Source organism: Myotis yumanensis, unplaced genomic scaffold (assembly GCF_028538775.1).
Source record: "Myotis yumanensis isolate MYYU_CA2020_CCGP unplaced genomic scaffold, mMyoYum1.0.hap1 SCAF_1, whole genome shotgun sequence".
Taxonomy (NCBI): domain Eukaryota; kingdom Metazoa; phylum Chordata; class Mammalia; order Chiroptera; family Vespertilionidae; genus Myotis; species Myotis yumanensis.
The window spans coordinates 13,375,087-13,401,075 of NW_027223752.1; the positions used below are offsets into that span (position 1 = coordinate 13,375,087).

At 45.9% G+C, this 25,989-nt stretch overlaps 1 protein-coding gene across 1 annotated transcript in view; it reads left to right on the forward strand.

Moving 5' to 3' along the window:
- Positions 1-5,661: 5,661 nt before the first annotated feature.
- The window catches only part of LOC139009902 (ena/VASP-like protein), a 112,579-nt gene continuing 92,251 nt past the window's right edge, over positions 5,662-25,989 (forward strand). The window contains exon 1 of the mRNA XM_070414034.1: positions 5,662-6,101. Within this exon, the coding sequence (XP_070270135.1) occupies positions 6,097-6,101 (5 nt within the window). The 5' untranslated portion in view covers positions 5,662-6,096. The remainder of the gene's footprint in view (positions 6,102-25,989) is intronic.

Sequence of the window (25,989 nt, forward strand, 5' to 3'; positions counted from 1 at the left end):
CTGGTGGTCAGTGCACATCATAGCAACGGGTCGTTCAACCATTTGGTCAATTTGCTTATTAGCTTTTTATTATATAGGATTATTGTATCATTTTCTATACAAATAACTGTAAAACTACTTTTGCCGCACCCGTATGTTTTCTTGTCAGGGTTTTATAGTTTTAGCTGTTACGTTTGGGGCTATGATCCACTTGGGGGTAATGTTTGTATATGATGTAAAGAGGGATCCAGCATCATTTTTTTTTTATATGTGGTTATCTAGTTATCCCAGCACCATTTGTTGAAAACTATTCTTTCCTCCACTGAATTAGCTTGGCACCCTTGTTACACCTCAATTAACCATAAATGTAAGGCCTTATTTCTGGACTCCCAGTTCCATTCCATCAATCACACTGTCTTGATTACTATCATTTTTTTTCAATAAATTTGGAAATCGAGAAATATGACTCCTCCAATTTTGTTTTTCTTTCTCAAGATTGTTTGGCTGATCTAGGTCCTTTGCATTTCCAAATGAATTTTAGGGCCAGCTTGCTAATTTTTGCAAAAAGATAAAACAGGCAGCTAGGATTTTGACAGGGATTGTGTGGAATCTGTAGATCAACTTGGGAACTCTCTTTATTTTAACCATATTAAACCCTTCAATTCATGAAAGGATGTCTCTCCATTTATTTAGGTTTCTAATTTCTTTCAATGACATTTTGTCATTTTCAGTGTATAAGTCTTACACTTCTCTTGTTAAATTTATACCTAAGTATCTTATTCTTTTTTGAAGTTACTGTAAATAAAATTGTTTTAATTTTATTTTCGGAGGTTCAAAGCAAGTGATTAGAAATGCAATTAATTTTTGTACATTAATTGTGAATCCTGCAACCTTACTGAACTTGTTTATTTAAATAGTTTTTTACTGGATTTCTTAGGATTGTCTATAGACAAAGTCATGTCTTCTGCAAATAAGAGTTTTACTTGCTTTCCATTCGTGCTGTCTTCTTGCCTAATGGCCCTGACGAGCCTCCAGTACAACATGGAGAAGCAGTGATGAGATAGGTAACCTGTCTTGTTCCTGCCCTTAGGGGAAAACACCCAATCTTCTGGTGAGTTCTTTTATCTTAAAAACTCTATTTTGTCCTCAATTATGGCTTCTGCTCCTTCACCCCTTTTGGAACTGCTATTATTGAGAAGTTGGGCCCCTTAAATCTATCACTTAGGTGTCTCATTTTGTCAAAATGATCATTTCCATTTCCTCCTATTTTACTCTGCTTTGTGAGGGAATTTTTTTTTCATTTGAACTTCTAGGTCCCGGATCAAAACAATGGCCTGCAGGCCCAATCCAGCCTGCCTCTTATTTTTATAAACAACATTTATTGTAGAACAGTCATGTCCATTCATTTCCATGTGGCCTATGGCAACCTTCAAACTGTAAGGCCCAGTGGAATAGTTATAAAAGAAACTGAAGGGCCTGCAAAAAGCCAGAGACATGTACTCCCTGGCCCTTTGCAGAAAGTGTGCCAACCGAGTTTAGATCAGTGAGTTTTCTGTTTCTCACGGCCCCTAATTAAAGCTTACATTTTAAAAACACGTACTGTTTTTAAAACAGCCCTTCCAGCCCCACGTGGGAGTGAGTTCCATCGGCCCCCACAAAGGCCTGGCTGCCAGGGTCTCCAAGGCCGAGGCCAGTGTGAGACAGCCAAGAGGGAGAAGTGACCAGGAAGTTCTTCCCCAGGGCTGACACCCCTCCCCCCTCCCTCCTTCCCCACTGCTCCTCCCCCCGCCCCCATACACATACACACACACACACACACACACACACACACGCCATGCTGGGACCTGATGACTGAGGCTGGGATACTAGAGAGGGGGGGGGCTTTCTGAGGTTGGGGTGGGGGTGCATCCCTTCCCAGAGTCCTGGGCTCCTGGGAAATGGCATAGGCTCCCGCAGTCAGCAGCTCCCTCTCCTTTGGGTTCCCCGGGAGGCTGACCTGAGGCATGTACTTGGCTTCGTTTTCTTACTTAATGAAGTGGGAACACTCATGCAGTCTGGGACGGCAGGACGTGGCTCCAGACCCCTCCAGAAAGGCAGGCCTGCTCCAGCCTGGGACTCAGGCCTCCTCCTATTGCCAACAATGGCACTGAGAAGTTGTCATCTGCTGGGCGAGTGCCCAAGGTCCCCTCCACATCTGGCCAAGCTTCCCCTTGATTGGCCCAGGTCTTTGAGTTACCCCACCAGGAAACTGGGGTCGCTCCCCCTAGTGTGACACCAGCAGGCTCCTTTCTCAAGAGCACCCCCTCCTGAGTCTTCAAAGTGGGTGAACCATAACCTTAAGGAGAGTTGTATTCTGAGCCAAAGAGCCCCTGACACGGAGTGAAATGAGCAGCGCCAGCTGTGACTCCTCAAGCGTGAGGAAGGCAAAATGGGCTGGAAGCTGTTTCTATTTCCTGCCAGATGGAACCAGGATACAGGCAGGAACTCCCGCTTCCACAGGTGATGCCTGTGCACACTGGCTGGTCCGACCCCCGCAGGCACCTCCTCGATGAGGACGGTGCTTCCGCAGGGTGTCTTCGGCTCTTCTTCGCAGGGGGGCAAAGAGGAATAGAACATGCTTGCTGCCCTCATGAAGTTCCCAGGCTGGGGGCGGAGCCAGCCACTAAGACCGTTGTGGCAGGGAAAATGGGCTGAGCCCAAAGCCCCAAAGCCACGTGGGGAATGGTGCATGCTCAGGGCTCCAGGAGCAAGATCACGTGGGCGGGGTCTGAAGGTGATTTGCCATGTAGACTAAGGCAGTGGCCTGCCTGGGTGGGAGAGGAGGCAAAAATGTGTAGGTGCTCAATAAACACTGAATGAATGAATGAATGAATGAGTGAATACAAATTGTGTTGTATTTCCAGAAAACAACTGTTGTGTCAAAGTCACTGACTTCTGTGAGCTATTTTTCAAATCCAAAAACTGGTGACCTCCACAAACGAATCATTTAGGGGCCAAATATTCCCCCAAAATGTTCATTTTCTTTTTATCAGAAGAATGGAACACATGAATTCATGTGCTTTTAAGGAAGAACGCCTTTATTCAGTAAATGGAAACACGCTAAAAAGACCTGTTTCTAAGGATGCACCGTTAAGGGAAAGGGGGTGGGGACGTGAGTGAGGTGCTGGAGAAGGGCGGACAGGCTGCTCTTAGGGAGCTTGCTTTGTGCTGATTCTCAGCAGGGCCCGCAAGACAGAATCAGGTGTCCCCTCTCTCGAATGAGAACGGAGGTTCAGAGAGCTCTGCAGCTGGGTCTGCGCGCTCTCCCCTCCTTCAGCGGGTTAGACAAAGACCAACATCCATTCATGGGGAATCGGGGCTCAGCTTAGGGCACAAGTGGCCCCCTGTCCTCCCTGACCCTTCCTGCTGCTCATGATGCCCTGAGGAACATACATCAGATGCAAAAAACGACCTCTCCGGGAGCCCAACACAGCTACTTTCATGAACGCACTGAGAGATGCTGGACCAGTCCCTTTCCCTCTCTCAGTGTGCTGTGCCCTCACCCTTCACCGGCAGCATCTGCAGGTCCCTTCTAGCATCAACATGCTCGGATCCCCCTAAAAGGAACGCGAATGTCTTGCCCTGGCTGGTGTGCTCAGTGGTTAGAGCGTTGGCTCGCACACCAAAGGGTCCCGGGTCGATTCCCAGTCAAGGACAGGTACCTGGGTTGCAGGTTTAACCCCTGACCCTGGTTGGGACGTGTGCGGGAAGCAACCAATTGATGTGTGTCTCTCTCTCTCACATAGATGTTTTTCTCTCTCCCTCTTACTCCCTTCCACTATCTCTAAAAATCAATGGGGAAAATATCGAGTGAGGATTAACCAAAAAAAAAAGGAATGTGGATGTCTTTATTGTTCCAGGGGATTGGTAGGTAGCAGGAAAGGGTTTGGAGGGGGTGGGTACGTACCCCTCGCCTTTGGTGCTAGTGTTCTATAGCAACTCTACCATCGATATTTCCCAGCAAACCTTCGTCCAGTTACCGGATAGTAACAACCTGTCAGACTCCAGGTCAGCAGGGAAAGTGCCTGACCGGAAGGTCAGTGTGGGCCACGTGCTTCCACAAACCAAGCTGGGAATACACAGGCCAATATCCCAGGGAATCTTCTCGGAGAACTTCGAGATGCACTGACCAGGGGTAACCCTGCCTCTGCAGGGCACACCGACATGACACCAAGTGACCTGGGCTTGTCCATCTTAGTAATTTTTAGGGCTTAACAACTCTCTTCTGATTGGCCAAGAAGGACCAATCTTGACCCTTGGGAGAGAGGGACAAATCCGATTAGGAGGGGCTGATGCCCTCTGGGGCTGCTGCCAAGACTAGGGAACCAAGGTGCCCTTTTGAGTTTAAAGATTCAGGTTCAAACCAGCAGGAGAAGGAAAGTGGAGATGCGACAGCGTGTCACTAAGGAACTCTGACAGGTAGATGGTGAGGGAGGGGGATAAACATGTAGACACCAACCTGCAACACCCGGGAATGATGTGCCACCGCAGACAACCAATGGGTGGGCGCTAGGATGCTGAGTCAGAGAAACCTTGGCGGGAGAAGTGGCCCCACCGCTTCCTTATCGTGGGCAAAACCACAGCACTCACAGCCTCTTCTCCATCTGGGCCCACCTGCGGTAAGCCAGGCCCTGCCACACGCCAGACAGCTTCTTATTGAAAGGTAGACGTGATGTCCATGGTGCGGTGACAGAGGGGAAGGTGTCCACCTGGATAGGGGAAGTGAGACCCTGCGGGTTCCGGTTTCCAGCCAGCTGCAAGAAGCGCTCACCTTTAAGAAGGATGGGGATTTAACAACCAGAGAAAACCGGTCTGACCTACTTGGATGTGATTTTTCACAGATTTGGGGCGTTAGGTGGGGCTCTTGTTGGGCCGCGGGAAATCCTTCCGGTGCTGGTATTTCCCCAAAGCTGCGACTCCCAGTCCCAGCCGTGGCTCTTTATTTAGAAAGAGAGGCGTCAGGAGTCGGTGACCTCGACGCCCCTCGGGGCGCAAGGCAGCGCCGGAGGTGGCGGGAACTCTCCAGCCACCGCGCACCGACGCTGGCGCACTCACCGGCTTCTATCTGTGCAGGAGCGCCCAGCGCGGGGAGGGGCGCAGCGCTCCACGTGCGGGCCCAACGGCCCACTTCCTTTAGGCCCCGCCCCACCATGGCTCCGCCCCACCCACGACCCCACATCTCCTGTATCCGCCCCTAGGCCCCGCCCCTCATCGCTCATCCTTTACCCTAAGTCCCGCCCCTCCCGTATCCCCTTCTCACAGCTCCGCCCCACCTCTCACGACCCGGTCTCCCAAGTCCCCGCGCCTCTTCACAGGACTCCGCCTCTCACAGCCCCGCCCCATCCGTCACGACCCCGCCTCTCATGGCTCCGCCTCACCTATCACGACCCCGCCTCTCACGGCTCTGCTCCACCTATCACGACCCCGCCTCTCACAGCCCCGCCCCACTTATCATGACCCCGCCCCTCACAGCTCTGCCCCACCTATCACGACCCCGCCTCTCACGGCTCCGCCCCGCCTCTCACGGCTCCGCCCCACCCATCACGACCCCGCCCCTCAAGGCCCCGCCCCTCGCAGCTCCCCGCTCCCGTCTCCCGGAGGCGCGGGCGGTGGGGCCCCGCGCCTTTTGTGTCGGGCTTGGACCGCCGCGCGCGCTCTCCCCTCAGCGGCCGCGGGCGGAGGGTCGCACGCGCGCGCACCCCCTCAGCGGGCGGAGGGGCGCACCCTCCGTCTCGGCCCTGGGGCTGAATTCGCCTTCCCGCCTCTCCGTCCGCGGGTCTGGGGGCCACCGCCCCCTCCCCTCCTTCCACCTTCTCCGGCGGCGCGCGCACTCGCCGGCCCGGGCACGCGCCCGCCAAGATGGCAGGGTCCGGGGCCCAGCTGTCAGGCGCCGCGGCCGCAGCCCATCCCCGCAGCTAGCGGCCCGGACACCCGCCTCGAGAAGATGAACCCCCGCTGCCCCCCGCAGCCCAGCGAGACGCGGAGCCGCCGCGCCCGGGGCCGGCTCCCCCGCTAACGCCCCGCGCCCCGCGCCCCGCGCCGCGCGCCCGGCCCCGCGCGCCCGCCCCGGCAGCGACAATGAGGTGAGCCTCGCGGACGCCTCGGCGGGAGGGGACACGGCGGGCAGCGCGGGGCGCGGGGCTGGCTTCGGGGGAGTCGTGGGGGCGTCGAGAACGGTGGGGGAAGCCGGGGGTGTCGAGGTGGGGGCGTGCTGGAGGGAGCGAGCGCGCCGGCCTTGCGGGGTGTCGACGCCCCAGGCAGGTGTGGCCGCGCGCCGGCCGCGCGGTGCCACATGGTGGCCGAAGCCCGGATGGGCGCCTCGCAGCCCCCAGGAGACCGGCCCGAAGCCCCTCTGGCCTCCGTCTCTCGGGCTGGCGACCCCTGGGCCACGCCGCCCGCTGCCGGCTCTCAGAGCCGCCTTCGGCTTACTTGTGAAGGGCTGCTTTCTTCCTCTCCCCCGCCTCGTCCCCTTTCCCTTCCCTTCCGAACGCCCATAAAGTGCAAGACCTAAATTGTGGGTCTCGCCCAGCCGGGGGTCTGCTGGTCATCAGGTCAGGAACTAATTCATTGCCAGCAGCCCTGCTGGTCATCAGGTCAGGAACTAATTCATTGCCAGCAGCCCGGAAGTCCCGCTCCAGAGGCAGCCCAGCCCGACGTGTGGGAGATAATCACTCCCTTGCTTTTGTGTGTGTGTGTGTGTAATTTTACCTTCTGAACACATGCGCCATAAAAACTAGAGTGCCTGTAGTTTCACTTAGCCTATTCTGTGAACTTTATTTAAATGAAGTAATACAACCTGTATTCTTTTGTGTCTGGCTCTCTCACTCAAGATGTTGTTGAAATGCATTTATTCTGTTGTAGTTCATTTTTATTGCTCTACTAGAAGCCCGATGCGCGAAATTCGTGCAAGGGGCTCAGCCCTCGCAGCCATGGCATCTGGAAGGTCGTTTGGCTATCCGGTCTAATTAGCATATTACGCTTTTATTATTATAGATAGTATTGCATTGTATTAATGCACCACGAGCTAACTTTTGGCTGTTAATGCTCCTATGACTACTCTTATGTGTCTCCTGCATTCGTTTCTCTTGGGTGTATACCTAGCAGTGGAATTTCTAGCTCACAAGGTATGCATTATCTTTAACTTCAGTAGTTAATACTGTTCCAAGTTGTTAAAGTGTTTTTACAAATTTACACTCCTCCCAGCAAGTGTGTGAGAGTTCTTGTGCTCCACATCCTTGTTTACACTTGGTATTGTCAGCCTTAAATTTTAGCCATCCTGGTGAGTGGTTTTAAATTGCAGTTTCTTGCTGACTAATAAGGTTGGATATCTTTCATGTTTATTTGGTATCCTGTCCTATGAAGTGCCTGTTCAAATGTCTTGCCCAGTTTTCTTTTGGGGTTTATGTGTCTTTTTGTTCCTAATTTGTAAGAGTTCTGTTTGTAGATCAAGAAGATAGCTTCCTGCCCTGCCAGTGAGACTCAGTTGTTGAGTATGGACCCATGAATCAGGAGGTCAGGGTTTGATTCCCCATCAGAGCACATGCCTGGATTGCAGGCTTGATCCCCCTAAGCCTTTCAGTGATTCTCTCTCATCATTGATGTTTCTGTCTCTCTCCCTCTCCCTTTCTCTCTCTGAAATCAATAAAAATGTGTTTTTTAAAAAAAGATAGTTTTCTATAACATCTAGAAATCTTACTGGTTTGTCTTTCAAATTAAGATCTACAGTCCACTTGGAATTGATTTTTGTGTAACTTGTGAAAAGGGGTTTAAATTTTATTTCTTATCAGCACCACTTATTGAGCATGAAAGGTTCGGGGTTGGGCTGGGGTCACACAGAACGACTCAAGGTTTAGTGTAATCAAAATAATGTTTATTCGAGGCACCTGGGTGCAGGTGGTCTGACTTGAGAAAGAGCCAGCGGTGAATTGGGGAGGGAGCAGGCTTTTTATGCGCTCGGGAGAGCTGCAGACTGGGCTTCCGCTTGACCCAGGTATCAGGACTCCCCCCGTCCACCTCCCATCCTAGTTTTATGGCCTTGTCTTTTGTCCTTCTGCAGGCACCAGACGTCCTTTCTCGGGGGGCTGTGCAGGAGTGATGGTCTTCAGGAATTCCTGTAAAATAACCATTCAAGGGGAGCATGTTGTGCAAGGCTTAGGCCAGCGGTTCTCAACCTGTGGTTCTCGACCCCTTTGGGGGTCGAACGACCCTTTCACAGGGGTCGCCTAAGACCATCGGAAAACACATATATAATTACATATTGTTTTTGTGATTAATCACTGTGCTTTAATTATGTTCAATTTGTAACAATGAAAATACATACTGCATATCAGATATTTACATTATGATTCATAACAGTAGCAAAATTACGGTTATAAAGTAGCAACGAAAATAATTTTATGGTTGGGGGTCACCACAACATGAGGAACTGTATTAAAGGGTCTCGGCATTAGGAAGGTTGAGAACCACTGGCTTAGGCTAACAGAACGAGCTTTCCCCTTGACATTGGTTAGGTTTTGTAAGGCTCAAGCCTTGTGTTCTCCAGTGAACCCTTTCAGAGCAGTGTTTATCAAAAGGGTCATCTTTTACCCATAGCTCTGCCTTGCACATTTGTCATCTTCCATTTGGGGTCATTTTCTTTCTGCTGGAACAATACCCTTAGGATTTCTTTAGTGCAGGTCTGCTGGTGACAGATTCTTATAGTGCTTATTGCCAAATGTCATTATTTAGCCTTCAGTTAAAACAAAAACAGCTTTATCAGAGTCTAACTGACATACTATGAAATTTACCCATTTAAAGTGTACAGTTCAGTGCTTTTTAGTGCCCTGGTCCCTGAGTCTCAGTTGGTTGGGCGTCATCCCATGCAGTAAAGGGTCACTGGTTTGATTCCCATTTGGGATATTAAAATTTTTTTTAAAAAAAGTGTACAGTTCAGTGGTTTTTGGTATTTTCAAAAAATTATGCAACCATCACCACAGTCTAATTTGAGAACATTTTTCTCCGTTTTTGAATGGTTTTTTAGTAGTTACAGAATTCCTGATTTGTCAGTTTCCTTTTAGCACTTTAAATATATTATCTCTGACTTGGATTGTTTCTGTTGAGAAATCAATTGTCTGTTTTAATCAGGCTGTTTTTTAAGTGTTTTCTTTGTGTTTGGTTTTCAACAATTTTTAAAAATATATAATTAAGGTTTTTAGGGCTTCTTGAATCTGTGGCTTCATGTCTTTCATTATTTTGTGAAGTCATCAGCCATTAGGACTTCAAATATTGTTTCTGCCCAATTCTCTCTCGAGTTTCCTTCTGGGACTACAATTATACATGTTAGAACATTTCACTGTATCTTCTGTGTCTCTTAACCTTTCTTCTATGTTTTCTGTCTGTCTTTCTGTCCTTCATTCTGATAATCCCACTTACCTCTTCCTCATCCACTATGAATAATCTGCTATTAAACCTATCAATTGAGTTTTTAATTTCAGGTACATATTTTTTATTCTTTAATTTCTACTTGTTATTCATTTTATAGTTTACAGTTATCTGCCAAAACACTCAATCTTGTCTTTTATCTCCTTGACTACAGAATGTATAATTAAAGTTTGATTATGGTAGTATGTGTGAGTCGTTTCCAGTGTCTGCTTCTGTTGGTTTTCATTCTTATTGTCTTGTCTTATGTGCCTTGTTTTGTTTTATAATTGTGTGCTGGACATCATATTTGCAAAATTGTTTGTGGAAATATTTAGAGGCCGAAGATGATGTTTTTCTCTTTTAGTGATAACTCACATTTGCTTTTGTCGGGCAAGTGGGGCACTTAAGATCTGGAGTCACTTCAATGCAGTCACAGGGACTGAGATGTTTTTAAGCGGAGCTGCAGTCCTTGTGAGAGCCAGACCATTCTGTCCAGCCTCCTAGTGTCCAATTCTTCCCAGCACCTTCACCCCCAACCCAACACCCAGCCTTTAGCATTCACCCTCCCTCCACCCCCCGCCAGGAAAAGTAGCCCCCAAAACTGTGTTCACCTCCCGGAGTCTCTGACATGCCTTCCTCCCTGAAGCCTCCAAGCAGATATTTTTTCTATTTTTCCCCGCTTTTCTAGTTCTCTGTTCAGGTTTACTTAGTCCATGGTTACTGGAAATAAGAAGTCCTGATGTTTGCATTTTCAGGGGCAGTTTGAGTCTTTATTCAATTCTGGAGGGGATTTAAGTTGCTGGGCTTCAGAAGCTGCAGAGAATAATATTACTTTTTTCTTTTTGTTCTGTTGGAACTATATTAGGTTGTCTCTGTCAGTGAAAAGATCTGGAATCAAAATAATTTTAAGAATACATTTTAGTTCCTCTTAATATCTAATTAATTGAAAATATGGTAATTTAATTCAGATTATTACTGTGAAGCAAAGGATTTTAGAAGTGGGTGCTTTCCTCTCTTGTTTCCATAGATCTATCTTTCTCCTGTCTTGATTTCCTTTATTATTTATTTGATAAAAATTACCATTTATCTGGTCCCCTTGACTAGAACATTTAATTTTTTTATCAACAATAGTGGAATAGCATTCTTAGGTCCCATTCTTTTGGATCAGATTTTTTTTTTAATATATTTTAATGATTTTTTACAGAGAGAAAGGGAGAGGGATAGAGAGTTAGAAACATCGATGAGAGAGAAACATCCATCAGCTGCCTCCTGCACACTCCCCACTGGGGATGTGCCCGCAACCAAGGTACATGCCCTTGACCGGAATCGAACCTGGGATCCTTGAGTCCGAAGGCCGACGCTCTATCCGCTGAGCCAAACCAGCTAGGGCTTGGATCAGATTTTTTTAAAAAAATACATTTTTATTGATTTCAGAGAGGAAGGGAGAGAAAGAAAGAAACATCAATGATGAGAGAAAATTATTGATTGGCTGCCTCCTGCACGCCCCACACTAGAGATCAAGCGGGGAACCTGGGCAGGTGCCCTGACCAGGAATCAAACCGTGACCTCCTGGTTCATAGGTCAGTGCTCAACCACTGAGCCACGCCTGCTGGGCTGGATCAGATTTTTTTTTTTAAAAAAAGACATGGACATAGAAATGAAAGTTCTTAAATTTTTTTTCCAAAATGAGTCAGCCAGTTCTTTTTTCTTTAAGTCATTGGTTTTTTACACATTTTTTAAATGCTGGTGACAGTTTAACATGATTTTCTGTTGCAGACTATTTATAGTTAAACATCTATATAAGTATATTTACATGGACCTCAAATACTTGGCTCTTTCAAATGGACCCAAAATCAAGGGAGTCTATTCATTATGTCTGTTCGTCACGTCTGTTGTCAGCTCATTTGATTTGGATGCGTATAAGCAATTTGTCTTATCCATGAAAAGCACTTTCCTTTTTGTCCAATCCTGAATTTTTAAAATGAAAATAACACATCATTTTACCTAGGTAACCTCGGTTACCTAGAAGTGACCCAATGATAAAGGTCTAGAATGTAGTCTCCAAACTCTCCATTCGAAGGAGTGTCTCAGAAAGGCCTTGGCTGCAGATGCATTCTAACCAATAAGCTGAACACTTGTGGCACTGGTCCACGTTTTAGCAAAAAAGTCCTGTTAAATCAGTTACTCAGATAAAAAAGGCTATGTCTGCCCTGATCGGTGAACTAAGTGGTTAGAGTATCGGTCCACGCGCCGTAGGGTCTCAGGTTCAATTCCCAGTCAAGGGCAGGTACCTGGGTTGCAGGTTCATTCCCTCCCGGGTTGAGGCATCTGCAGGAGGCAACCAACCAATAAGTCTCTCTCACATCGATCATTCTCTCTCTCCCCCTCCCTCCCTTCCACTCTTACCTAAAAGAATTCTAGCAGGTGAAGATTTAAAAAAAAAGAAGAAGCTGTGTCTGAAGTTTTCATTATTTTCTAGTCTACTGCCTGAATTCTTTTTGTAACAGACCTTAATGTATTTTCATATCTTCCTTCATAAATCATTTTTGAGGGCTTATTGTTCCATGGTACTAGATTATATGGGTAAGGAGGTGGAAGGAACCAGACCTCTCTCTCCCCCAAATATCCCCCATCCCTAAAAGATTCACTGACATTTACTGAATCCCTTTCTGCATCCCTTTTCTACCAAAACAACATCAAGAAACCCCAGATACACAGTATATGAATATATTTCTGTTTATATACTTTAGTCATTTGTTGATAACAGTCTCTTCTGTGAACATTCCCACTATCTCCCTTTATCTTTTAAAGATTTGATATAAAGAAGTTTGAGAGTTTTATGTCATTGAATAATTTTCTCTGTGATACCCCCCCACCCCCCATCATTTCCTATGTTTAGGACGGAATTCTTCTAGAAGATGGGTTACATATTAAGTTGTTTTTCTGTTTTATATGTAAGAATTTTTTTTAAAGTTATTCTTATAATTGGAATGAGATAAAAGTTAAAATTACATTTTTCTTCAAAATTGCTGATCAGATACTTGATTATATCAGTAGATACCTGGCAGCCATGTTTTCTAAGTTGAATGGCTGTACAAACACCTGGATCCCAAAATCCTCTTCAGGGGTGCATAGTCGCAGCTGGTAACATCTGAGTGATCACCTCCAATCCTCAGAAAGCTTACCTGCCCCCATCAAAGCCAGCCTTGTAGATGTAAGTCATGGCCAGACTAGCATATTGGAGGTCATCTGGGCCAACGGCACTTCATCAATCTTGGAGTAACTACAGAGTGCAATGTGATTGCAAGGTACAGTATAAGACACACAGGCACAAACACAGCCCTTGTGGAACACCAGCAGCCTGCGCTAACAGCTGGTCCAAGTACATTTCTGAACTTAGTGCTACAGAATGAGGGAGGGGGGAGCATCCCTCCAGATGTCTTTAGAAGTCACGTCAGGAAGGCCAGCTCTAGGGGCTATGGGACTTGTGTGTGTGCATCTTTCTAGGCTCTCTTCTGTTCTGTCTACCTGTTTTTAGGCCACTGCCATTACTGTATTTACCTTGTGGGTGATGATTTTTAATTTGAGCTACTTCATCCTTTCATTTTAAAGCAGCAGTTCTCAACCTGTGGGTCGCGACCCCTTTGCGGGTCGAACGACCCTTTCACAGGGGTCGCCTAAGACCATCAGAAAACACGTATATAATTACATATTGTTTTTGTGATTAATCACTATGCTTTAATTATGTTCAATTTGTAACAATGAAAATACATCCTGCATATCAGATATTTACATGACGATTCATAACAGTAGCAAAATTACAGTTATGAAGTAGCAACGAAAATAATTTTATGGTTGGGGGTCACCACAACATGAGGAACTGTATGAAAGGGTCGCGGCATTAGGAAGGTTGAGAACCACTGTTTTAAAGTAATGTCATTTTGAATCTTACTGGTTTGGTTGTTTGTGTCTAGTTATGTAAACCAAAAATTTAGACCTAGTTTATAATTGTACATAAATAAACTACATGAAAATAAATTATGTCAGCATTGTTTCACATAAAGATTGCTTCCCTTTAAAGGGAACATGTATACTACCCAGGTTTCAACCTTGCGGTGGACTGTACGCTTGATGACTCCAGGTTATCGGGTGAGCAGCAGATGTGCAATAATAACGCCCTGGCAACTTATCGAGGAGCACTTCCAGCACTCAGGGTTGGCTCGGGAAGGGCTCTGGTCCCTCATCAAGGGCACCGTTTTCTCTTTCCTAGCCCAAAAGCAGGAGATCCCCATAGAAATAATTCTGGGGGCAATTTTCTCTTACTTTTAAAAAAATAATTTTTTTCTGATTTAAATGAAATATATGTTGAATGTAGAGAATTAAAAAACATAGAAAGGTATAAAGAAGGAATTGACCCTGGTCAAGTGCATGGCCAATGCTCTATCCACTGAGCCAAACCGATTAGGGCATAAGTCACCACTTTTTTAAAATCAGTATTGATCCTGCTGGTTAGGGATAATCCCGTAAAACATGTGATTTAGTTTCTTTAATTTTTTCATTAAGTGTAACATTTTTACAAACTTAATATTGTACTAAGCATTTGTATTGGAAATTTTACATTTAACGTATGCATTTCCTTGTCATAAATATTCTTTGAAAACATTTTAAATAGTTAATAATAGTTTATCACATGATATACCATAATTTATTTACCAGTACCCCAGTTTTAGGATAGTTAGCTTGTTTTGAGCAATCCATCATTAAAAATACATAGAGCATCTGCCTGAGGACTCAAGGGTCCCAGGTTCGATTCCGGTCAAGGGCATGTACCTTGGTTGCGGGCACATCCCCAGTAGGGGGCGTGCAAGAGGCAGCTGATTGATGTTTCTCTCTCATTGATGTTTCTAACTCTCTATCCCTCTCCCCTCCTCTCTGTAAAAAATCAATAAAATATATTTGAAAAAAAAAAGAGAAAATACCTTGATGGTAAATGTCTGTGTACATACATCTCGGCATGCTTCTCTGATTATCTTCTTAAGGTTAATTAGCAAAATGGTATTATTACTGATGCCAAAGGCTATAAACATTTTTAAAGTTACTGATACATATTATAAGAATGTTAAATTTAAACAAAGAAGATAGAAAGAAAGAGATAAAGTTAATGAAAGGAAGTTTAATCCTGGTCTTAACTTAGAGGTCCCCTTCCCCTCCCTCCCCCCCCCCCCCCCCAAAAAAAAAAAGCAAAGGAAGGACTAGGAAAGGATTCAAAAGAAGGAAATGGCGTGGCTCCCTGTGCTTGCCAGTGGAGGGAGCCCTGTTCCTGAATTCTCTAGCTGCTGTGTTTGAAGATGCACTGTCTTTATCTTTAAGGCCATGTGAAAGACATCATCTACTCCTTGCTTTGGAGATAATGTAGCTGTGAATGAAGTTTGTGTTTGTTATAACTGATTTAGGTCACATTTTGCCCCCTGTATTCTAAACAGGCTGGGTTTTAGAGTCAGACAGACCTGGGTTCTGCCCCAGAGCCACTCCTTAAGGCTGGCTGAATGGAGCAGATTTCTTAACCTTCTCAAACATAAGTCCGAAGGTATGTGAGAGGCTCCTAAATCCAAGCCTTAGGTGGGCTGTCCATTGTCTCTAAAGATACTCAGAGCACGTGTCTTTAGAGCTCTTTGAAGAGCTGCCCCACCTTCACAGGGTTTTGTGAGGGTCAAATGAGGACACCTCGAAGGTTCTTGGCTTATAGTGCTCCGTAGAGGTTAGTGATATACCTCCCCACCCCAGTCTGTTGTGTCTGTGAGGAAGGAAAACCTGGCACGATTCTGATTTCAAATATTCTGCCCTTTTGTCAAATCACTGTGTGACTTACTGATCATATGTGATCATTAGTATTTGGTTTAAAAACCACAGCTGCTATTGATGCTTCAACTTCTAAAAAAGATTTGGGGACATTCTCTCTAAGAGACACAAAATAGAGCTATTGAAATAAAGACAAAACTGGAGGCATGCTACTTTGGGGTAGAGATCATTGTACCAGAGTACTTAGATTAAGAAATTGTTACTGTGTCCACCCGGTGTGGGTCAGTGGTTGAACTTTGACCTATGAACCAGGAGGTCATGACTCTATCTATTCCCAGTCAGGGCACGTGCCTGCGTGGCAGGATCAATCCCCAGTGTGGGGTGTTCAGGAGGCAGCGATCATTGATTCTCATCATTGATGTTTCTCTCTCCCTCCCTCTTCCTTCCTCTCCGAAATCAATGAAAAATATTTTTTTTTTAAAAAAAGAAAGTTAATGTAATTGAGTGCACTTAGCTATGAAATTCATGGAAGCAATGGGAAAGGGGGAAATGTGTGCCAATGTGTGTGTTTCTCGTTCTAGAGTAAAACAGACGTGGCTTTGTAAAGCTCCAGAGACACCTTTTCCCGTATCTTTGGAGACACTGGACAGCTTACCTTACAAGAGCTTATGTGAGCTTGGAGTTGGAAGCCTCTTACACACCTCCATCCTCTCCCCCTTGTGATATATTTGCCCTAAGTCCCTTCCTTCAAGGCTCCCTGCACCCTTAAGCCTTCTCTTGGGTCTGCCCTCCACTCTGGCCTCTTTGAGGAACTGTGTCTACTGCTCTGATCTTCTCTTTGTTCTCTCTCCGGGAATCCTTAAGTAAGAAAAGATCTAATGAACTAACTCATGCGTTGACCAAAGTCCACCTCCTTTTCCTCTCACCTTGCTAACTTCTTAGCCTTCAAATCTGTTTAAATGCCACCTCCTCAGGGAGGCAGTGCGTGGCCCCTAGGCTGCCTGAGGGCCCTTCCCTGTTATTTGTCGCTATGGCATCTCACATTTCTTCTGTAGCTGTATTTGTAATTACACTTTCTCTCCTGTATTTCATAAAGGATTAGGCCGTATCGATCTCTGTTGGATCCCTAGAGCTTAGCACTGTGCCTGGCACTTGCTAGATGCTTAGTAAATATTGACACTGGCACCATAAAATGGACTGTAAATCATGCCATTCTTTCCGCTTGGCATAGGTCCTTCCAGGTGCAACATTCCGGGCAGCCACCCCAAGCAGTTGAAGCTGGCATCCAAGATGAAAGCTGTTTCATTACCTGCTTAATGGATTAATGCACTGCTGGGGGGACTGGGCTTTTGTCTGTGTTTCCATACCGCTGCCATGAGGCATGATTTGGAGGGTGTTTTCCGTTATTTCTTTATAAGGACATAATGTAATAAAACTCTCAGTATCCCAGGTGTTTCTCAGACTTCACTGTGCATAAGAATCACTGTGTGTATGTCCTCCCAAAATGCAGATCCCAGGCCCCATTGCCAGAGGTGGAGGAAGCTTTTTAAAAGCTTTTGTTCTCTTTTTATTAATAGACTTTATATTTTAGACCAATTTTAGATTTACAGAAAAATTGAGCAGATACTACAGAGAGTTTCCAAACTCTGTCCCAAATATACAGTTTCCCCTGTGAACATCTTACATAGGAACATTTTTTATACTTAGTGAACTAATATTGATACATTATTATTAATCAAAGTCCATCCTTCACTCAAGTTTCCTCATTTCCTTTTTCTGTCCCAGGGTCCCATCTAGGACAGCACATGACAGGAGTTGTTATACCTCCTTAGGCTCCTCTTGGCTGTGGTCCTTTTCCAGACTTTCCTTGAGTTTGGTGCTGGGTAGGCATATTGTGGGGAGCCCCTCATTAGAATTTCTCTTGTGCCTTTCTCATGATTAGACTGGGGTGATACGTTTTAGGGAGGAAGACACAGTGATGAAGTCCCATACATCACATATAGAGAGGGAGCTACTACCGCAGGACTTACGACTGTTGAGGTGTCATCACTATATAAAGTCATTCATTTATCCCCCCTTTCCTATTGTCCTCTTCCCAGGAAAGTCTCTACTCACAGCCCACTCTCGGGGAGTAGGGAAGCATGCTAATCTCCTGAGGAATGCTTTCTAAATTTTAATAGCAAAGTCTTTATTTTTCTGTGTATTAGAAACATTAGTGTGTTAACTCCACTAATTTTAACTGGATTCTCCAGAAAGCCGTACCCAAGACAAAGGCTCCTGGGAGAGCAGTTTTAGAAGGCGTGTGACCTCTGGGAGCAGGAATGGGGAGAGGGGCGTGAAGTGGAGGAGGAAGAGCTGGTACAGGTGTCCATTATGGGTGAGGACTGATGTTCGGGGAGAAAGGGAGAAGCATCTCTCATGCCGTCTCATGTGACAAAGGATTGTCCTCACTACAGGAGTTCCCACGTGGGTTCTGAGAGGGCTCGCATGGCATCCCCTGGGCAGCAGGTCAGAGCCTGGGCAAACTGGTTCTGCAGAGGTGGCGCCCAAATGATGCAGAAGGGGTTCTTGATGCATGTGATTTTGTGGATATTATTACTAAAGAGAAAGTAAGTAGATTTCTTTTTCCAGTCTCTTTGATAGGGGCAGAAATAGGATATTGGGGTCCAGCTATAATTGTAAGAAATATCAATCATGCTCTGTTAACCGTAATTGTTTTGTTCTGATTAAAGAAAGCACATTCTAACCTGGCTGGGAGTTGCACCTGGGACCTGGGAGCTCACTGGAAACTCGGCCCATTTCATGGAAAGATTAACTCAACCTTGTTGGAAAAACCAAAGCTGCCAGCCCTTTGAAGACCCCCCCACCTCCTGCCTTTGCATACCCACAGACCTTTGCAAATCTCCAGCCTGCATTATCTGTTAACTGCCCATTTGGCATAACCTTTAGCCTACTTCCCCACGTAATCTTTGTTCTTCTACCCAATATAAGCAGCTGGCTTATGGGGAGAGGCAGAGCAGATGTTTGTGGGTGACCTGCTGCTCCCATACTGCCTGCAGGATTGGCATAAACGCTCATATAGGATTCAACCCTGTCTCTGCTTAACTGGCTCAAGTAGTGACAGGCAGCATGAACCCATTGACCATTACTCACTGCTTCTTGCTGGAAAGTTTTCTACGCTTCTAGGTTGAATTCACTTGTGTTTTTTCTGGTACTTGCTTACATAGTGGGGTGTTTGTTTGTTTTCCTGATCCTTGTGGGATAAAATATATGGCTTGAGGGCTAGACCCAACTTTATCCTTTCTATCTAATTTTTCAGTTATCCCAATACCACTTATTAAAAATTTCATTTTCGGCCCTGACCGGCTTGGCTCAGTGGATAGAGCGTCGGCCTAGGGACTAAAGGGTCCCAGGTTCGATTCCAGTCAAGGGCATGTACCTTGGTTGCGGCCATATCCCCAGTGGGGGGTGTGCAGGAGGCAGCTGATCAATGATTCTCTTGCAGCATTGATGTTTCTCTCTCTCTCTCCCTCTCTTTTCATCTCTGTAATCAATTTTTTAAAAATTCCATTTTCACCCTGGCTGGGTGGATCAGCTGGTTGGATCAGCTGGTTGGAGCATCATCCCATACACCGAAGGTTGCGGATTCGCTTCCAACCAGGGCACATACCTAGGTTGCAGGCTCGATCCCGGTTGGGTTGAGTATGGGAGGCAACCAATCATTCTCTCTCTCTCTCTTTTTCTCTCCTTCCCTCCCTCTCTCTCTAAAATTAATAAAAATATATCCTCAGGTGAGTATAATAATAATAATAAAATTCCATTTTCTGGGAGCGCCCTTCTAGTTGCTAGATGAGATGCTTCCCCATTCATAAAGCCAATTAGACCTTCACAGTCAATCAATTAAATCCCATTTTCTCCCAGTGTTTTGAGATGCTATCTTTTATCAGATTTAATTAATTTGACCTATTTCTGGATTTTCTATTGTGTTTCATTGGTCTGTGTTTATTCATGTGCCAACATCTCACTTTTAATTAAAGAGGCTCTGTACTAAGTTTTAATATTCAGCAGGGCTAATACTCTTATTGTTCTAGTGAGTTGATTTTAAAGAAAAAGGTTAAGTAATAGCATTTGTGGTAAACAGACATGACAAAAATTGTGAATGACCCAAGTTTGGTAAGTAGTACTTTAACCCAGAGGAACAAACCCAGAAGGGCAAGATGCAGGCATCTGTGGCCCCTTTGGGGGTGGGGGTGGGGGATCTCTTTTATGACTTGATGCCTGTGGCTTTTGAATTTGAATCCCAGGAGGCATGCTTGAGACTAGAGGTGACTCACGGGCTGTTTGACCTTTCAGCATAGGATTGTTGGCACGGCAAGGTACTGCCTACCCTTAGCCACCCTTCCCCCAAATTAATAATGAAACCACAGGATTTTTTTTGGAGGTTTTTGACCTGTAAAAAAGTACCCATTGGTAAAGTCATAGAAAGTTAGATTCAGAAACTTAGAAATTCTCTAAGTCCAGTGGTTTTTAACCCTCACTGGGCATCAGAAACATTTGAAAAGCCCTCTTCCCTGCCCTCCCTCCCCCCAGTGCCAGGGCCCTACCTCAGAGATTCCATTAATCTGGAGTGAGGTGCCTTGTCTTTTCAATGTCTCTAGGCTATTAAATGTACAGTCAGAGCTGAGGACTGCTGACCTAGTCCTGAGGTCAGGAGCAGGGCTAGTTTACTCAGCTCTGTGGTTTCAACACCTAGCTTTGTACCTGGGATATAGGAAGTGCTCGGTAAATGTTTGTTGAATGATGTACGAGTCCCTCACTGCTCAGATGAGAAAACAGACTCCAGAGGTCGCTTGCCTCAGGTGCACAGACAGTGGGGTCACAGGGACATGACGGTCAGGTTCCTCATCTCGGACTGGTCTTTTTTCACTCTCCTCCATCATGTTTCCTCTTCAGTTATGGGCAGAAGAAGGCAAGAGCATTTGCTCTCTTGACTCATGGGTTGTCCATTTTTGTGGCCTTGACCCCAGCTCCTACCCAGTCCAGCAGAAACTTGGGCACGAGCTTTAGAAGGTGGTAAGATCATCGGACGAGGCTGACACTGATGGGGAGGCACAGGAAGCAGACATTGCTGTGCACCTGCTGTGTGAGCTGGGGGTTCCAGCTCTCGCGTTTTTTGAATGGAGTCCCGCATCCCCATTTCCAGCAGTAAAGCATGTTAGATTGTAGATGAGAATACCTGATGACATTACTTTTTGATTAATGCTTTATTTCAATGGGAGAGGATGGACAAGTGACCCTGGCACTTGGCACCATTTCTTCCCATGAAGCTTGTCAGCTGAGAAGATGATTAGAGCTTTAGGCAGATTCATGGGACTGGGGGGATAAAATTTGGTGTTTAGGCCCTGGCCAGTGTAGCTCCATTGGTTGGAGCATCGTCCCATCCACCAAAAGGTTGCAGATTCCATTCCCAGTCAGGAGACATACCCAGATTGTGGGTTCGATCCCCAGTTGGGGCACATACAGGAGGCAATGGATCGATGTTTGTCTCGCACGTCAATGTTTCTCTCTCTAAAAATAATAAAAATATAAAACATGTCCTTGGGTGAGGAGGAAAAATAACAACTTGGTGTTCAGAACCTGCCAGGAGGAGGAGCCCTAGTAAACACCCCAGGTTTGTCCTGAGGGCTCTGTGTAGGGACAAGGGTGAACCAGAAGTCGGAGGGCCCTCTCCAGAACTGGAGCACTGCTTTGAATCATCGGGTCTCTGATTACATTAAGGTGCCCTGGGGTTGTGTTTACCCTTGACCTACCTGCCCGTTAGAGCAAAAGAAAATCCTCTCTGGAGGAGCCGCAAGTTGTCTGTAGAGTTTTCAGATACCGAGAGCGGCACTCAGAAACGATCCGATCTCTGAGAAGATGAGATTTAACAAAAACCAGGAGAAAACAGACAACAGGAAATGATCAGACTTGGATTTTAAAAGAACTGAAAGCAGTATGCTTAAGGAAATCAATTGTGTGGAACCTTTTCTTGTTCACCATGGCCATCCCAGCTGAGAGGCTGACTAGCCTTCAGACAAGAGTGTTTATAGTGTGTGGTGGACATGTGTGACCAGGCGTGTCTGCCACAGGTGCTCGGTGTGTTTGCATGGCTGTAAACATTTTGCTTAGTCCCCTGGTGGGTAGTTTAGAGGTTGGGACAGGAGATAAATTGGAGCGATGATCGTAGGCTTTTAGATCTTTGAGTAGGAAGAGCCCCCTTTGACCTTATTTTGCTTTTGTTTTTGAGAGAAGTGTACATTGTGATTGGTTTAGGCCAGCGGTTCTCAACCTGTGGATTGCGACCCCTTTGGCGGTTGAACGACCCTTTCACAGGGGTCGCCTAAATACATCCTGCATATCAGATATTTACATTATGATTGATAACAGTAGCAAAATTACAGTTATGAAGTAGCAACGAAAATAATTTTATGGTTGGGGGTCACCACAACGTGAGGAACTGTATTAAAGGGTTGCGGCATTAGGAAGGTTGAGAACCACTGATTTAGGCAATGTCAACACATGTGGATATTATTTTACACAACAAAGGTAGTGTGAAATAGTTAATGTTAGCATAATTTCAGTAAATGAATACTTTAAAAACTTTAAAAACTTAAATTTACTACAGTAAACATGAATTTTTTTAAAGTGTAAACTTCTGTGTTATAAAATACACTAGAGGCCCGATGCATGAAATTCGTGCACTCGGTGGGGGGGGTGAATCCTTTAGCCTGGCCTGCGCCCTCTCGCAGTCCGGGAGCCCTTCCCTGCAGGGAGCGGGCCTAAGCCGTTAGTCGGACATCCTTAGCACTGCAGCGGAGATGGGAGAGGCTCCCGCCACCACCACTGCACTTGCCTGGCTTTTGGGCTTCTGGCTGAGCAGCGCTCCCACTGTGGGAGCGCACTGACCACCGGGGGGCAGCTCCTGCGTTGAGCGTCTTCCCCTTGGTGGTCAGTGCGCGTCATAGTGACCAGTCGTTCCGCCATTTGGTTGATTTGCATATTACCCTTTTATTATTATATAGGAAGGATTATTTATGTATGTTTTCATGTATTATATTTGCTTAAATGTTTACTTGCAAGATGTATATTGAGTGCCTAGCATATGCAAGACAGTGGGGCTAGCGATAGAACTACAGACACGAGTGAGAGTTGGGCCTTAAGGAGTATAAAGCCCAGAAGGGGCACACAGAGCATTGAGATAAAAGTGCCAGAAAAGAGGTCTGAGCAACACCGTTTTATTTATTTATTTTTACTTAGATTGATTTGTGTTTGCGGCGGATGAGGCCAGGAGATGTTATCTTCTGCTCTGGGTCTTCCCTGCTGCACTTCTTTGACTTAGCTTATTCTTTCTTCCAGTTGGCTTTTCAGTTCCTTAAAGACCGTGGTCTTCGGAAAGGCTTGCCTCGCCTAACTTAAATGTCCTCTGTTCTGCAGTTACTCATGGTATAGCTCTAATTAGTGGCCCTTTTAAGGACTTTCCTTTCACTCAGCTCTGACCCACCGAAGCCCATTAGCAATAAAAACATTTAAATTCTCTAACTTTGGCTTACACACAGAAAGACGCCGGGCCTGGCAAACAAATGAAACCCTTTACAGAAAATAGCAACACACCACACCTTGGAGCCTGTGTGCCTGTGGACAGATCAAAATCAGATGTGTCCACTGACATAGCTTTCTTGGACCAGCTGAGATGTCTAACTGAGCAGCTTTAGGGCACTGTTTATAAACACTTCCTTTCTGGCAAGAAGGAAAATGCTCTCCTGGATTTGTGTCACTATGCAAAAAAGAACTGTAAGCAACAGAGTGGACCAGGGAAAGAAACAGTCCCCAACAGAAGAGCATCACTAGAAAGAGAAACCAGAGTGGCATGCTTCAGAGTGCCAAGTCTATGGGTGACGAGGCAGCACCACTGTGAACACACAGGTGCATAGTCATTCCCCGAGCATTTGCTGAGCTCACTCTGCTGATTCCTGGGCTCCATGTAGAAGCCATGGTTTCCTACACATATAGCTCAATTGCAGCAAGTCTAAAACGACTCACTACCTGCTGAATTTTTAGGCAACTGGCTTTTCACAAGGACGTCATTTTCCAATGGGGAAAATAGCCTTCCAACAAATGTTGAGACAACTGAATATCCACCTACCAAAGAATGAAGTTGAAGCACTACTTCACACTGTATACAGAAGTTACCTCAAAATAGACAGTGAACTTAAATATGAGCCGCTAAAGCTTTAAATCTCTTACAGAGGAAATATAAGAGTGAATCTTCATGGCCTAGGTTTAAGCACCCGATTCCTAGAAATGACACCAAAACAAATGATAAAAGAAAAAAAATAAATTGGGTTCATGAACAGGTATAAGACCTCTCATGGATGGCTGCTGCTGAGCTGGGACCTGGTAGGTAGCTGGTTAAATTTGGAACTAGAGTACTTTTTAAAAGATGTACACTTGATAACATGAGAGAAATGAGCACTTGGTTATTTTCTAAATATCATTATGAAACCATTCAGCTCTCCTACGATACTACCTTCCTTGGGTCCCACAGAAACTGCTGAACAAAGGGAAGAGAGGAGAGAGAGCAAAAGCAGGCGGGCACTGATTGAACGGAACTTCAGGACCCACCGTGTTACAGCAGGACAGGGGCTTCTAAAGGTTGCATAGAGCGCACTAATGCAGCAGCGACCTAAGAAAAATGTCAGCCCAATCTCATTTTGATCAAAGGAGAAAAACATAGCACCTGTCTAGGGTCACACAACTACTGTCAGAGATGGAACAGGGCGGAGTCTCCTGATTCTAAGGTGATGCTTTTCCTTCACGCCAGTGGCTCTCAAGAATGAAGTTGAAGGACTAACTTCACACCGTATACAGAAGTTACCTCAAAATAGACAGTGCAATAGAGGATGCATGAGCAGCCTCAGCATCACCTGAGAGATTTCTTATCAAAGATGAGAATTCTCAGCCCCTCCCCAGACTGAGTAGGAGACGTGGGGGAAATGGAGCCCAGCACTCTGTGCTTGGACAGGGTCTCCAGGGGCCTGTGTTGCTCGGTCTGGTTTGAGGACCACTGGCTGCTCTAAGGACATCTGTGATTCTCAACAAGGCGGGGAGGGAGCATTCTGCACCCTGCCTCTGGACATTCTGCACTAGAGACATTTTTAGCTGTTGTAGCTGGGGGTGAGAGAGTGCTATTGGGTTGAGGCCAAGGATATTGCTAACCACCCTGCTCTGTACAGGACAGCCCTGCACAGGAAACACTTACCTGGCCCCAGTGTCGATAGTGGGAGGTGCAGAAACCCTGCCCCATACCTGCTGCTGGGAGGGCAGAGGAGAGCGGAGCGTTGTCAGTGTCACGCTCTTGGTGCCTGTCCCCTCGAGTGGAGGGTTAGTGCATCCTCTCAAGCTGTGCGCCTCCACCACCAGGGAAGGTGGGCTGGCATCTGGGTCCCTCGACCACCGGTGAGGCAGAGCCCCAACCCCAAGGCCAGTCACTCCCATTGTAAGCAACTTTATCCAATTCCCTAGTGTGGCAAATAGATAGTAGCATTTTCTAGAGTGCCATGATGTGATTAGAGGTCTTAAAAAACCACTCAGAGAGACCTGCCATTTCCAGTAATGGTGAACGAGGTATTTCAGATCAATGCTTCTAGTGAAAATGAGCATGTGTGCCCACGCACGCATGCGCACATACACACGCACACACACAAACACACCCAGAGTTATCTGCTGGGGCCGGAGCTTTTTGTAAGAAAGAATATAAACACACTGCAAGACTCATGCAAATGGGAACTCTTCCAGAAACTAAGGCGAAGTGCTATTTTGGATGAGAAAAAACACCACCCTTGTATATTTTAGTAGGAAGTCAGAAATAGAAAAAGCCTGATTTTCAGAAATAAAATGTGAGAAAGAAAAACTAGCTTTTTGAGGGAACAAAATACATTTACATAAAGCAGGACTTCTCAAATTACAACTCTCATAGCCACATATTCATGCCATTGCTTTAGCATCGTCTCTGGCTCCCCTCTAAGTCCTTCTCCAGTCAGCAGATGTGTTGTGTGAAGGTTTTCCTTTTTAGCGTGGTTGCAGTGCGGTTGCAGGCTGGGAACAGGTTGCGTGGTCGGGATTGGAACCCAGACTCCCTGCCTTAGGTTCAAATAGGGACAACTGTTCCCTTTGAGGGCAGCAGAGGTGCCTTTTGACCTGTGTGGTTTGATTTTAGAAATACACATTTATTCCTCTCCTTTACTTCCCTACCTTCAAAACAAAACACCTTCATTCCTGCCTTGCCAGTAGGTGCTAGGACTTCCCAGTGTTCATTCACTTGGTCTCTACTATGGCCTGAATGCTGTGCTCCACTCCCCCTCAAATTGGGTGTTTTGGAATCCTAACTCCCTATGTGATGGTGTTAGGAAGTGAGGGCCTTTAGGTGATTAGGTTATGAGGGTGGACCCCCCCTGAATGGGATTAGTGCCCTTATCAAAGAGGCCAGGCCACGCTCCCAGGCCTTTCCAGGAAGTTAGGACACAGTGAGAAGTCTTCCACCTGGAAAGGCCCTCACCTGGTCTCAGACTTTCAGCCTCCGGACTGTGAGAAATAACTTTGTGTATAAGCCCCCGGTCTGTAGTATTTTGTTGTGCCACAGCCCATATGGACTAAGACAGGCTCCATTTCTGAAGGCTCCCATGGGACTAGTCCCCAGAAATTCCCTTCCTCACTTAGCTTCTTGAAAGACACGTG